This window comes from Puntigrus tetrazona, chromosome 17, assembly GCF_018831695.1.
Source record: "Puntigrus tetrazona isolate hp1 chromosome 17, ASM1883169v1, whole genome shotgun sequence".
Classification (NCBI taxonomy): Eukaryota; Metazoa; Chordata; class Actinopteri; order Cypriniformes; family Cyprinidae; genus Puntigrus; species Puntigrus tetrazona.
Genome location: NC_056715.1, coordinates 20907703 through 20921823, shown reverse-complemented (window position 1 = coordinate 20921823; position 14121 = coordinate 20907703). Strand labels below are relative to the sequence as shown.

The 14121-nt window shown below is 38.1% G+C and overlaps 3 protein-coding genes across 3 annotated transcripts; 2 read left to right on the top strand and 1 right to left on the bottom strand.

The window, feature by feature from the left end:
• Positions 1-184: 184 nt before the first annotated feature.
• Positions 185-4344, bottom strand: pacc1 (proton activated chloride channel 1). Its single transcript, XM_043262422.1, has 8 exons — positions 3921-4344; positions 3582-3678; positions 2637-2849; positions 2399-2553; positions 2177-2319; positions 1960-2101; positions 1314-1421; positions 185-1209 (listed from the first exon to the last, which is right to left on the bottom strand). The coding sequence occupies exons 1-8, from the start codon at positions 3954-3956 to the stop codon at positions 1048-1050; spliced, it is 1056 nt and encodes a 351-aa protein (XP_043118357.1). The 5' UTR covers positions 3957-4344; the 3' UTR covers positions 185-1047.
• Positions 4345-5184: 840 nt separating this feature from the next.
• Positions 5185-6623, top strand: nenf (neudesin neurotrophic factor). The gene is made up of 4 exons (XM_043262420.1): positions 5185-5565; positions 5676-5736; positions 6187-6290; positions 6410-6623. Exons 1-4 carry the CDS (start codon positions 5350-5352, stop codon positions 6584-6586), a joined length of 558 nt encoding a protein of 185 aa, XP_043118355.1. The 5' UTR covers positions 5185-5349; the 3' UTR covers positions 6587-6623.
• Positions 6624-8656: 2033 nt separating this feature from the next.
• tagapa (T cell activation RhoGTPase activating protein a) lies at positions 8657-12950 on the top strand. The gene is made up of 10 exons (XM_043262260.1): positions 8657-8799; positions 9121-9194; positions 9340-9393; positions 9713-9782; positions 9964-10103; positions 10217-10378; positions 10482-10591; positions 10684-10858; positions 11100-11208; positions 11588-12950. Exons 2-10 carry the CDS (start codon positions 9168-9170, stop codon positions 12619-12621), a joined length of 1881 nt encoding a protein of 626 aa, XP_043118195.1. The 5' UTR covers positions 8657-8799; positions 9121-9167; the 3' UTR covers positions 12622-12950.
• Positions 12951-14121: the final 1171 nt, after the last annotated feature.

Below are 14121 nucleotides of genomic sequence, written 5' to 3'. Positions count from 1 at the left end.
ATTTTAGCGTAAAAGTCATCAAATAACGGTCTACGGCAAGTATTTAAAATAAACAAGAAACAAGGCTCTCATCGAGTATAAAGCAAGTTAATGAGCATAGGTTTTTATGTTTTGTTTTTTTTTTTTGCTATTTTTTAATAACAAACAGTAACGACCTCTAAGAGCAAAACCTGAGTGGATTTCTTTTGGTATTTATTATTATTGTGCAAAAAAAACAGCTATTGGAATATAAATGCATATTCTTGTTGAATTATTAATTAGTTGCATATATACATTCTCGATTCAGTTGCATTCACTGGAAGAATATTCAAGTAATTTGGTTTAAAATAAAAAAGGAGGAGAAAAGACGTGTAAAAAGAAAAGATGTAAAAACTGATTCCACACATTTCTTAAAATGTACTATGCACAAAATTTAAACAACATACCATTTGTTTAGTACTTGAAAAAAACATTACATTACATGGAAACAAAAAGTAATTTCATCATTAGAAAGCACCATAATGGTGCTTAACGACAAAATGAAATGGGTCTACAAGTTTTTTTGTAAGCATGGTTAAATAATTCAGAATGTTTTTAGATAGTAATTTAATACGACTTGTATAGGTTTATACAACGTGTCATACTGATAAAACCTCACATTGATAGCAAAAAAAACAAAAACACAAGTAACAACATCTTTATAGAATATCTATGTCAAAGTAGGCACTGCAGTAGTTATTTATTGATTGTTGAGAAATGCAACTTAACCAAAAGGTACCTGTCATTAAAAGCCTTTTTGGTTTCAGCAAAATCCCTCCTTAGTCATCACTTTAACTGGCTTAATCTGACAGAGAGCAGGTGTGAAGAGTTAATATTTTAGTGTCAAAACCACATGAATACACTTTGCCCCCGTCCCGCAGAACACATGCCTCAGCATTCCCTCTTCGCTAGGAGTCCTCACTTTACAATATCAAATTAAAACCTATTGTCCGGTTAAAACAAAACTGTACAACACAACATCAGCACAGTTCTCATGAAAGTGTTTTTTTAGATGAATTTTAAAAAGATTTAGCTTATTTGATTCAGTTCTCTCATTTTTGCCCTTAAGTGTCTTTTACGGATTTTGATCATCCACTTAATGCTGAGTTTGGCAAAGTCTGCGGCTTTAAAAAGAGCCATGAAGACGCCACACAATATGGCTATGGTGTTCCACGGGTTAGCTGTGACTATCTGTTCAAAAACACAAGGCACACTTCATTAGACTCTCTAGAAAGCATTTGAGCCAAACTTTCAGACGATTTGGTATATAATAGTTTAATAATATGCGCACTTACATCTTTGACTTGCTGTATAAATGGGTCTCGCCATTGGAAGACAACAAAAAAAAGCTCATTGGCTTGCTCCTGTGGAGGCCTCTTGTCAATGTACTTCACCACATTGGACTGAAACAAACATGGACGATCAATCAAATATTCAGTGTGCGGATCAAATGTATTATTTTAAAGTGCCTCTATTATGGATTTTTGAAAATGACATTGCATGTAGTGTGTAACACAGCTCTAAGTGCACTGTGTATGAAGTTATTGTCTTAGAGTTGACTCTGAATCACTGAGTCATTCTTTAAATGCCTCCCAAGTCGTTTCGTGTTGAAGTCAACACAAAATATTAGCATACTGCCCGTCCACTTGTTGGTCTTTTAGCGTTGATCTGAATGAAAATGCAAATTCATTCTTTGCCGCTTTCGGGGCGAAAAGCTAAAAGGTCAAAATAAATGCATATTATAAGAAAGTTATAGTGTTTTTTGACTTTGCATGCATGTCAAGCAGTTTTTTGGGACTCCCAAAACCAAAACATGAACGTTTCATGACCCATAATTGGAGCACTTTAAGAATCAGTTCCTGAAAAGCCTAAATTGGTGACTGTGACTATTCTGCTGAAGTTGACAATGATTGGTAAATAGCACTATAAATAATACATTACCTCCTGTCTAAATTCAACGGATTCGTTTCCTCTTCCTGACGTCTTGACCAAAGACATTTTGACCCACGTCCGAAAGCCTCCAGAGAAGGTCCACATCGAGTAATTCCTTTCGCAGTCCATCATAAAAGCAGCTTTATCGGAGCTGGTAACAGAAAGCGATTTTACACAAACCGTAAAACAGATCCGATTCACGCTAAACACGTCAATACGGCTGTACCTTTCGAGCATGTCACTAAACTTGGCAAAAATCATGTAACTGATTGCACTGAAATCCTCTTCCGTTTCATTCCGGCTGAACTGGAGGAATATAAGTTCTCGGTTCCTCACATCAGTCGGCCCTCTGACCACTATGGCTCGCTTCTGTCACAGACACGTCACGTCGCAGATTATTAATAGCACAATTTCTTCAAAATAGGTTGCGGGAGGGTCTAAAACATACTTGCGTCTGGTTTGAATACGGCCCGTGGTAAATAACATCCTCTTTTATGCAGTTTCTTTCCACGGATCTGTCCGACGCAACAAGAGGTGGGATGTCGTCGTGATACCGGTGCATGCAACTTAATAAGCGCGCCTTCCCGGGATAGAGAGCGATTCCTGTTTTCAGAAAATAAAAGATGAAAGATACTGTAAATACAGACGCCGAGAGGTTCCATGAGTGGCAGTGCATCCCAGCTCACCCGGTGCGGTAAACTCCTCAACCTCTTTGTACGAAACGGACATAACGGGATGGTTGAGCTTCTCCATGAAGTCTGAGATGGTCTGGTAGGCCAAGAAGACGGCCACCGTAGTGAGCAGCAAGTAAATGAGGACGAGGATGGCTGTGAAAACGTTCTTCACGCAAGCTTTGTTGAAACCAATGGGCATTAGATTGTTGTCCACAACGTCCTCGTCTGCAGTGTGTAAAATAAACCTTATTTTAGAACAATGCCTTTACCAAAAGATGCAATAAATAAATGAACAAATGAATAAATAAACACAGTATCTTCACAGAATAAGAAATTAGTTTTAGAAAATCTCTATTTATATCTATCTTTGAAAATGTACTTTCTCAGGGCAGTGTGTTATATTGTTTGCATTTTTATTTAAATAAATAAATATATTAATGAATCAAACACAACTGCACCAACTAACCTATAGCATCAAAATAATAATAATCGTAATGATAATAATAACATTATAAATGTTTGTGTGTATATGGTATACGTGTGTGCGTGGTTTTTAAGTTATTTTGTGATTTTTGATCTGGAAGTTTATTTTATTTTAGAAACCTAATACATATGATAAAGCGTATCATATGTTTCATATGAGATTATATAATAATCATGTTTATGAATCATATATCACGTTGAGATGTATAGTAATCAAACTAGTAAGCAAATCTTCTGAAGTTAATGACATAAACAATACACATATATATATGTAAATATATAAACTGAAATATATTTTCAATAAATAAATGCATTATAAAAATAAATATATAATCACCAGAAACTCAGAATATAACCATATGATTTCTACTCAATTTTAGTTTCTGCATTCATAAATCTGCATCTAAATCTAGATCTACCAAAACATAAAACAGTTATTTACTACTGTCACATTTGTAGGAAATAAGTTAAGACCTGGTGAAGGGTCACAGCTGACTTGATCTCGCTCCACTTCAGAAACCTCATTGTTCTGGTGAGACCCAAGCGGCCCAGCGCCGTCCTCACCGTTGAACTGCAATGCAAAGTGTCATTTTAATAAAACACCTACGGACACACACGGTTAATGCACATGCGACAGTATTTCGCCCCTCATCCGTCTCTACGTCCAGCTGCGATAAAGAGCAGCGGCCAGCTGTTATCACATGACCGCAGTTGTTCTTCGCATGTACTTCCTGCGTTATTATGATCGCGAGCTCAAGCAGATGAATGAGTCCTGCAGGATCTGACCGCATTTTAACACTCGACTTTCATTACCTCCTGATAAGATCGAGATGCGTCTCTCCTCAGCATTTTGCTTCGCCTCAGAATGTTTGGGGCATTTAAACTTTGCCATCAACTCGTAGTGAGGGGATCCGGGCTCGTTTCTCACGGATCCTCTGGAGGAGCTGGAGTGTGGCACAGCCAATGGCCAAAAACATGCCAAGCGTGACATCACAAACTTTAGTCCGGGGAGGGCTTGGGATGCTACCCTTGATCTTTTTCTTAGAAGTACGCTCAAAATCATCCTTAGGTTCTGTTGTGCAAATTTCTAACACATTTGGTTACGTTTTCTCTATGTTTAAAAGCACACCGCCGTCCATTATAATAACAAATTATGGACGGTGCTTTCTTGTATGAAGAAAGAAAAAGACGTTATTTGCTAGTGCTAGTAAACGTTCTTACGTGTAATGCGTCTTTAAGGTAAATAAACTGTTTTCGTTCACCTTAAAGCTTTGACTTTTTCCGTTCATAATTTTAAATTTGAAGCGCGTGACTTTATTGCGAAGAAAGACTGACAATGACGCGAACCAATAGCATTCGCATAGTGCGTGTGACGGAGAATTTCATTGGTTGAACCTACTAAACAAACACGCCCACAGATGGAGTATAGGGGCGTGGCTTGTGTGTAGGCTGGTTTAACTGTTCGTCGTGACGCGAGTCTGTTACACGAGGAGGGAGAGCGCGTACGAAAGTGTAAAAATAACTATCACAAACGATTAACAAGAGCTTGATAAATACGCTCTTTTCCGTTTGTGGGTAAACGCGATTAACCAGTTCTCAGGTTTCTTAGTAAATTTGATGTAAAAGCCAATTTTGATAAATAAAATAAACTATTTTTTGTATAGGCTAGGTATAAAACACAATGTAACAAAAGAAAAATAATAAAGTAAGTCTTAGAAGCTTGCTTAGTTTTGCATCTATCAATCTACAAAGGAAAAACAGCATAAATGTATGTCAGTTGCGCACATTTGTAAAGTTCAGTTATTTCATTTTTCCATATAAATATTAAAAACTTTGTGGTTTAAAATGCTGTTTATGCACATGGAAAAACATACTAAATAATATGTTCTAAATGCACTTTATGCGACTTTGTGGATAATACTATGAAAGTGGGAATTCACTTCAAAGGCGAAAGAACCTGCTGCCCAAGGAGGAGTTTCAGTCGTCGGCGTCATTTCCGGTCCATCTCACGTGAATGGAGAAACAGAAACTTGCGGTTGGAAGTTTAGAAAATTCCCGAAGCAGAAGTGTGTTTCAAATAAACTGCAAATTTTATTAATCCCCTAGATTTCGGACCACCAAATAGCAATTCACTGAAAAGTTGAACCATTAAGCCCTAAAGCACCAGTGGCACATTCTGTTCCGTAACAAATGGAGCATTTCCACCTCAGATCGTGAAAGCTGATCCGAGATCAGCATCTGAATGGAAATAAACTCCGTGACAACAAGGAAACTGCCGCTGCAGACTTCTTACAACATATCGACCTCTACGCGACAGTCCACAATGTTTAACGCCCGTGGTGTCGTGTTGTACGCTTTGATAAGCATTTGTTCCACAGATGAGAGTAAAATAAAAAACGCACAGAAACCGGTGCGTCTGTTTAGCGAGGAGGAGTTGCAAAGATACGATGGGAGCGAGGTAGGCTGCGTGCTGTGTCGCAAAAACGAGTTTCGTGTGAAATTTCTTACACGATTAAATGCTAAATGCATTCACTAAAGAGCTTTAAACGTCCCATGCCCCCTTTACAGGACGGACAGCCGATTTACATGGCCGTTAAAGGTGTAGTGTTTGATGTCACAACTGGACAAGGTATTAGATATTTTATTCAACGCGACGCTCTCCAGTCTTTTGTGTGTCTGGTGGAAATTATTAAATAGTTTGAGGAACTGCATCTCTGCCAGCTTGAGAGACAAGTGTTCACCACATACGCTTTGTTCCCTATTTTGCAACCCATATGTAAGCAAGCAGTGTATTGGAAACCACACGTCTTTGCATTTAATTGATGAACTTTCCAACTGTGGGGGAAAGAGGGATTTCCAGGGCTGGAAATATAACATTTCAATGTATTTAGTATAATTGCCAGGAGTTAAGGGAACTTCTATAATAAAATTGCGCCGTTACGTTGAGTTTTAATCTATTTAATTGGCTAGAAATTTAAATTTGTGGTGACAATCTGTATAGGTTTATGTAAGCAAGAATGGCATGGGGGTTCCTTGTTTCAAGTGTGTGGAAACCCTGTTGTGTTTCGTTTATTTCCAGAGTTTTACGGAAAGGGAGCTCCTTATAATGCGCTTGCGGGCAAAGACTCAACCAGAGCTGTGGCCAAAATGTCCCTTGAGCCAGCAGATCTCACACACGACACTGTAAGTTGGGAATTTAAGAAACTCACATCTTTGCCACAGAAAACAAACCTTTGTTTCAGTTTCTTACTGGATTCCACCAGACTTTTTAGAGCTTACACCTCTCTTTTGCTGTTGGTTAGACGGGCCTCACCGAGAGTCAGCTACAGTCTCTTGAGCAGATATTCAAAGGAACGTACAAAGCAAAATACCCCATCGTGGGGTACACCAGCAGACGCCTTCTCCGCGAGGACGGCAGCCCCGATACAGACTTCAAACCCGAAGACCAACCGAATTTCGCCATTAGGGATGAATTTTGATGAAAATCGTCTTTATAATAAAGTCCAATCAAAGTTGTTTGTGACCTTTGTGTGTACTCTAAGTGGTCATGTGTAAATTTGAGGTCGTCTGGTGGTCTTCCAGCCTACGATCATAGAAAACATTATGATGCATAGTGTCCCACGTGGGTTTTTCCCTGGTGGGCTGCTTTGAATGCCATTCAAATCAAGCCACCTACAGGTGTGACTTTAAAAAAACCAAAAAAAATAGGTTAGGTAGTTTAGCAGTTTTGCTTGTATTAAATGATAATAAATAATAACTTTTTAAGCTGTGTAAGAAGTAAACACATTAAATCTGTTGCTTTTATTGCACTGTACACAAGGGGAAAGTTTGGTGATTCACGCTTCACACAGAAATTGAGATTGCCTGTGGTGAGAGGTTTCATATTACAAATTAATCGTTAAGATATCATTCCACTACAACATTTTTACTCAAACGCCGTCTCAGTCATAATTATAGTGACTGTGTCTTTATGAAGTGACACTGGATGACCAGAAATGCTTGACACCGCTGTGAGAGATGTTTGTTGCTTTGACGACTCGTCCTGTCATGTTGGTGAAATCTAATTGGAACGCGTTTATGAATTTCAGAGCAAACACAAACGGGTGTCATCTGGTCTAAATAAAGTTTAACGTGGGCCAGGAAAATGGAGCATTGTTGTTCAACATGTAGACCGGGGCTCGTTCTCACTAAGGCTGTACCTCGGTAGATGAGTTCTACGTGCTAAATATTTTTTGCATTTATTTGGTCAAAAATACAGCAAAACGGTCAATATCTGTTTTTTATATACAAATATATTTTCAAATATAATTTATTCCTGTGACGGCAAAGTAGAATTTACAGCTTTCATTACTCTTCAGCGTCACGTTATTCTTTAAAAATCATTCATGCTATGCTGATTTATTATTATGCGTATTATTATTAACGTTAAAAACAGCTGTGCTGCTAAATATTTTTGTAGAAACAAAATGAAATATATATATTTTTTATTACATATGTATTCTTTCAGGATTATTTTCTGAACAAACAAAACAGCATTTATTTGAAACAGAAATCTGTTGTGATATAAATGGCTATAATGTCTTTTGAATAATTAAATGCATCCCTGATAAATGTAATTATATTAAAACTGACCCCAAACTAATACATGTTTTGACAGGTTAGGTATGTATCTATAAAAACTTTCAAAAAAGTAACCCTAATGAGAATTATTCACACGAATAAAAAGTGTGACAAGAAAACCAGTAAAAAGAGAAGAACTGTTCAACTTTGATATATTGTAATTAAAAAACAACAACACACTTTTTCCAAAACATCAAAGCGCTCCTGATGAGAAGCCAGTGACCTGATTTCAATGGAGACTGTAAGCAGTAGGTGGGTATGCTGAAAACCATTTGGTCAAATGCGCTTCTTTTATTTTCACGATGAATTCACCTATTATGTATCTCATGTAAAAACATGGGGGCTGGCCGGTTTCGTGAACGATAGTGAGTCAATTGGCAAACACTGTCAAATTCAGAGTCTCAAAATGATGGTTTTTGTTACTCTGAAAATTCCCGGGGTATCATTAGCATTTACAGCAAAATAGTGAATCATTATAGAAGTGCTTTTACTGTAAACACCGGCCAAGCTTGATTCTATTCCCATTTACCAGAAAAACTCTTACTTAGAAGAAAGAATTCAAAATAATCAAACTTTCATGCATTTTATCTAACAAGTGAAACGATTGCTACCTAAAGATATATTAATCTGTATGGCTTATGACTTTACCTCCATGCCTGTTTTATTCTAATACAGAAAGATGCAACATGATATGCATGTTTTTGAGTCTCCTTGCTGTGTAATTTGATATTAACTTTCTCTATTTGCCACATATTTATCCGTGACCTGCTTGTTACGTTCGTGCTCACACGAGTGACGTATATCACACTTTCCACCCTCTGCCACAGCAACTCGCCTTTTGTAGCTAAAAAGGTGTTGATGGTGGGAGCCCGTGATGCTGCTTCCTGTCTCCATTGCACTTCAGAATTTCCCCTTTGCCCGCCCACTTTCATTTTGTGAAGAGCTGTGGGCTGTCTCACTTCAGTCTTTCAGAGTCTCTTGGTAGAGTCTGTTCTGCTCCTGAGTCAATGTAGACCGTTGCTTTCTCCAGCCACCCACAACGTTTGACCCCCGGACATAATATTTTAGAGTGGTGAGTAACATATTTATTTACTTATCTGTTATATTATGGTTGTGTGTTATTACTTTTTTTTGGTTTTAAAGCTGTTAGCTAATTAAGTTATACATGCATGCATATTTTTTTTACTTTAATGAATATTACAACTGAAAAATGTTTGCGTGTTAGAAGATTTTTATGCATTTATTTGTAATTAAATTAAATTAAATTGTATTTAATTTTAATTTAATGCATTATTTGCTCCTTGAACTCCAGTTGTTGACAAGTCTGATATCTGTGATACGTTCTGTATTAAGTTGCTCTTGTGCTATAATAACAAATGAAACCATTTTACAGCTAATCTAAAGGACTGAATCTATTGGTCATCAAACCACGGCAAACCTATGAAGGTGCTGAGTGGTCACGGCGTGGTAAGTTATCACCTTCACCCATCAGTTTCGCACACCTATTGTCCCTTAATGTCATCATGGAAACTGATTAGTGCGTATTTGAATTGACTTACTTCCCTAGATCTCATTGACAGGATAAACACGTCTTTTGTTCTTTCTGTTTCAGTCTAAATCGTTGACCCAAAGCAGCATGGACGTAATCAGCATGCCAGCCACAGCTGTAAGTATATTGATCCCATGATCTTACGCATACAGCGCCCCTTATCACCTTCTGATTGATAGATTAGTGCAATTATGGAGTCTTTTGAGGCTAATTGTTGAGAACAAAGCCTACAATGGGATGCTACAAAGTCCCGACTTGTTAATGTCAATAAAGTTTCACCTACACGTGGTGTTCACAGAGCTTGCTCCAAAGCTTTTGTTGCACCATCCCAGAATCCCCCTCTACGCTACTATATTTAGTTCTGTTTTTTAATAGATATGCCAGTGTAGTCCATTGCTTCATCTCAACGATTGCTTTCATTTTATTTTTGTATTAGGTTCCTGTGAATACAGGAATCTCCCTTAGTCAGCAGACTAAAGCCAATCTGACCAGCATCTCCCACACCGGTAAGATGAAAGTCTCACTTCTCTTCTTTTAAAGGTCATTGCTGTTTAATATGTTGTTTTGGACTTTTCATGTCGAAAAAAAACAAAAAAACAAGAGTACATGCAGTTCACTGTAAACTTGAACACCAGACTAGTTTTTTTTTTTAATTATATAGTGATTTTTATTGTTTCTATTTAACAGGAAACATCAACCAAAGGCGCTGGAAGAGCATCTTGAGACGTGTACAGAAGAAGAACATGGAATATCCCAAAAACACGCTATTTGGGCGACCCTTGTCTGATATCTGTCAAAAAGATGGGTGTCCTCCCAAAGCAGTTATGGTAAGGATTGTAATTTTATATTGCAATAGAGCTTCAATTCAAAATCAAATAAACAAATATGGTATCATATCCATGTGGTTTTGGTAATTGAAATGTCTTAATGTCGTTTCCAGGATATCCTTACTTTGCTGCTGAGAAAGGGTCTGTACATTGAGGGGGTGTTCAGGAAGGCTGGGAACGCCAGGGCTCTCAGAGAGATCAAGGCACAGCTCAACGATGGGATAGAAGTGGATCTGAAAGAGCAGTCTGTCTTTTTGCTTGCTGATCTTGTCAAGGTAAGGGGCAATCTTGTGCAGTATGATTTATCTTGACTCATTAACAGTTATTAGATCTAAAAAAATGCATATATGATCACTAATGCCTGTCTTTTATGTGTAGGATTTTCTTAGACACCTGCCTGGCAGTTTGCTAATGGAGGAGAAGTGCAAATCCTGGATGACTGCGATGGAAAAGGAAGGCGAAGATCAGAAGCTGGCTGAAATTAAAATGTAAGTCATCTAATGATGGAGCTGAGTTGATTAGAAAGTGTTTCATGTAAATAAACTGTAATCGTGACCAAGTTTCCATTGGTTTTTTTTAGGGTGATCAACACACTTCCTGAGCCAAATATTCAGCTCTTGAAGCACTTTATGGTTCTGCTCTACCACATAAGTGAGAATGCAGAAACAAACAAGATGGTTTCCATCAATCTGGCTAAATGTGTTTCTCCCAACTTGCTCCAAACAGACGTTGGAAACTTGGAAAAAATGGAAGAGGTGAGTGTAAAGTGACTTCTGAAAGTCCTGACCTTAAAAACTCTCACATGATGTGGCCTCGAGCCAGAAAGCAGCAGACTGAGTAAAAGTGAAACTCACCAGAGGAAGAAAAGATCAAACTAGTTTCACATGCAAATTAATTTTGACCTATTTTTATGGAATTTCATAATCAGTGTGATCTTTCTTGTTGTCGAAGTGCCATTTGTTTAATTCTCGTGTCTCTCTGGATATGCATTTGCAGGTGACGAAACTGACTGAGTTTCTCATTGACAACTGCCCTCAAATATTCGGTGAGGATGCATTGGGGCTTTTTGGAGACTCTGATGAAGATGAATTCAGCGATAACCAAGGTAGATTTTTTTAATTTCGTCTTTTAGAAAGCCTATGTACTGGAGTCTAGACTACTAGTTCCTTAAATTCCTTAAAGGAAAACACACAAGTGAGATAATTGTTGCTGACATACAGTATAGAGTATAGAGCTCTGACACAGACATCCATTGACCAATGAGCATTTGAAAGAGCCGGGTCCAGTTGTTCCTTCCGAAATCCAATTGGCTTTCCGAGCAGGCTATTTCTACACTCTTAAAACATCTTACCAATTTCTATCTGTCTAGGTTTCTCCAATGCATAGGAACTCTTAACATATGATAGCACAGATCATATATTACATTGATATGCTTTAATAGTATTGTACAATTAATGAGCATCTGTCCTTGATTTCTCCTTCAGATTCTTTTTCTTCGCATCATCTCGACTCTGCGTACGACAGTAATGACCCTGATGCAGACGGCTACAAGGGAAGTAGTTCTGACATGGACTCTATCAAATCTGGCGCTGAAGAGAAATCCCAAGAACATTCTAGCACAGAGGAACTTTGGACAAAACAGCTGACCCGCAGACGTTCAGAACCAGTAATCAACCTAAGACAGGGAGTGCAGCAGCACCTTTCGCTCTCCAGGAGCCAGACAGAGATGGACTTTCACGAGAAACTCTTAACAAAGCAGATCTCTGATGACTGTATTGTGGTTAGAGCAGGCAACAGCTTGGGGAACAGGGACAGGGCGACCTCTAAAGACTGCTCGTTTTGTTCTTCGAGTTCTCTTGAGAGCTGTTTCTCCAGCGCTTCTGAGAGCTCTATCCACAACAGTCCGCCTCTTGTGCCTCTATGCGCTCAAAGAAAGGCCCTTCAACGCAAATATTCCTTCCCCACACGCCAATCGGCACCTGCTCCGAATCGCTCTGAGACTCCCAGAAGGCGCTCGCAGTCCATGAAGAGCGCACACATGAGAAGCAGGACTGTCTTCGGGCGAAGCGGCTCCACCAAACGGGCCATCGAGAGAACCCTGCGCCACAGCCAGACCCTTCCCGAGGTCCTGAATCCTCCTCTGGAGCCGAGGCGCTTGTCTAGCGAGGAGGTTTTCCAGCAGGTGGACAGCAGGATACCAAGCAACCCTCCAAGCTATAAGCAAGCTGTTCAGGACAATTCCCACGTTCCCCTTTCCAGCTGTAAATCGTTGACCGTTCAGGATGCCAGATGTCTGTCAAAGCAGTCGTGCAGCCACTCGAGATCTTCGAGTGAAAAGATATTGGATTTGTCATTTGGGAATGAGCATTTTGATATCCAGAACACAGACTGTACATGTTGTGATAGCACGAGTGGATCCTCCTCAGAGTTGAGACAGAGGACCGCATCTGAATCTGGGTATGAAGCATCAGTACAAGTTTGGTGCGATCAGGAAGACCTCAGAGAGACATACGTCTGATTTACTGTACATTTTTACATGCATTAGACCTCATAATGAGGCGTTACCATTTCAGGGCTTCAAGTACAATTCAGAGTTGTGCTGAATATGTTGAATTTTTGTTCTTCATTTTAGTCCAGTTTGTTTGTGATAATGTTTTTATGCCCGTATTTTGATTCTCTAGCACCCCCCAAATCAGGAAATGTAACTGAAATGCACTTTGAGGAAATTTCACTACACAGATTTTATGTTTTTGTGCAATGTTTGCAGAACAGATGTAAATGCTTACAATGTAAATCTTCTTTTGAAAGACGTGAAATAAAGCTAAAGTCATGTTGCTATACAACTTACGCTTCCTGAGTCACTGTGAATTTTTTTTAGCAATCATTTTATTATTATTATTATTTAAGAACAAGCAACTTAATTATTCAAAAATAATAAGAAGAAGTCAAATCAGCATGACCTTTTTTTTTAATGCCTTGCATAAGGTGTTGGCAATGTTCTAATGTTAGGGCTAACCTTAAGAGCCACCAAAAACTATTTTAATTAATAGGGTTATAAAATGGATTTATGTTTCGATTGTATTGCCACAATGCTTATAAAAATTCTGTAAAAAATAGGCTTAAACATATAAAGACATGACTGTACGGTATACAGATAAATCATAGATAAATCATAGGCAAAATGGTTTTGCCTACTTAGTGACTCTGTCCAGTCGAGTAGCCTTTGAAGGGGTGAGAACCAGAAGGGCATAAGTGACATTTTTAGAGAAATATATATCTATATAATGAGCTCTTTCTATCGGCAAAAGTACTGTCGTCAATGACAGACGTGTATTTAAATCAGCACACAATGTCAGATCAAACTATGATGAAATTTTTGTTTTGGCTCTCCTCTAAAGTTGGTGAAATGTCACTTGCGCCTTTCTTGTTCTCACCCCTCACTTTATTTTTCATTGTTGTAATATGTGTTAAGGCCTTTTTTAGTAGTCAATAATTCCCTTTATGAATAATGTACAATAATGTACAGAGTAAGTAAGAGAAGACTAATAACTATAAACGTAACGATGAATTGATATAGTACGTGCAGTTCAGTGAGCGAGTCATATGTTGATTCAGTAGCTGATCTGATTCTTTAGAACGAACCGGATCATAGAGTCATTTATACCTGCATCGGGTGAGAAAAAAAAGGCTTGAATAAAATAATACTATAATATGTTGAGAGAAATTTGAAAAAAACGAAGGGAATTGTGTTGGTATCATTGCAGATAGGCTGCTTTTAACAATCCAGCCTAATTTAGCGTTACTATTTTATATTGTATTTTATTTTATTTGTCATTGTACTCTTCTACATTATACTGTACAGTGCTTTGATGCAACCTGTGTTGTTAAAAGCGCTATATAAATAAAAATGATTGATTGATTTATTTGTATTAATGTAGTTTGAGGAGTACACTAAATAACCTATCGTTTTAACATTTAGAGCCATTAAAATTTACCTAAATTTACTTAAAACCTAAAA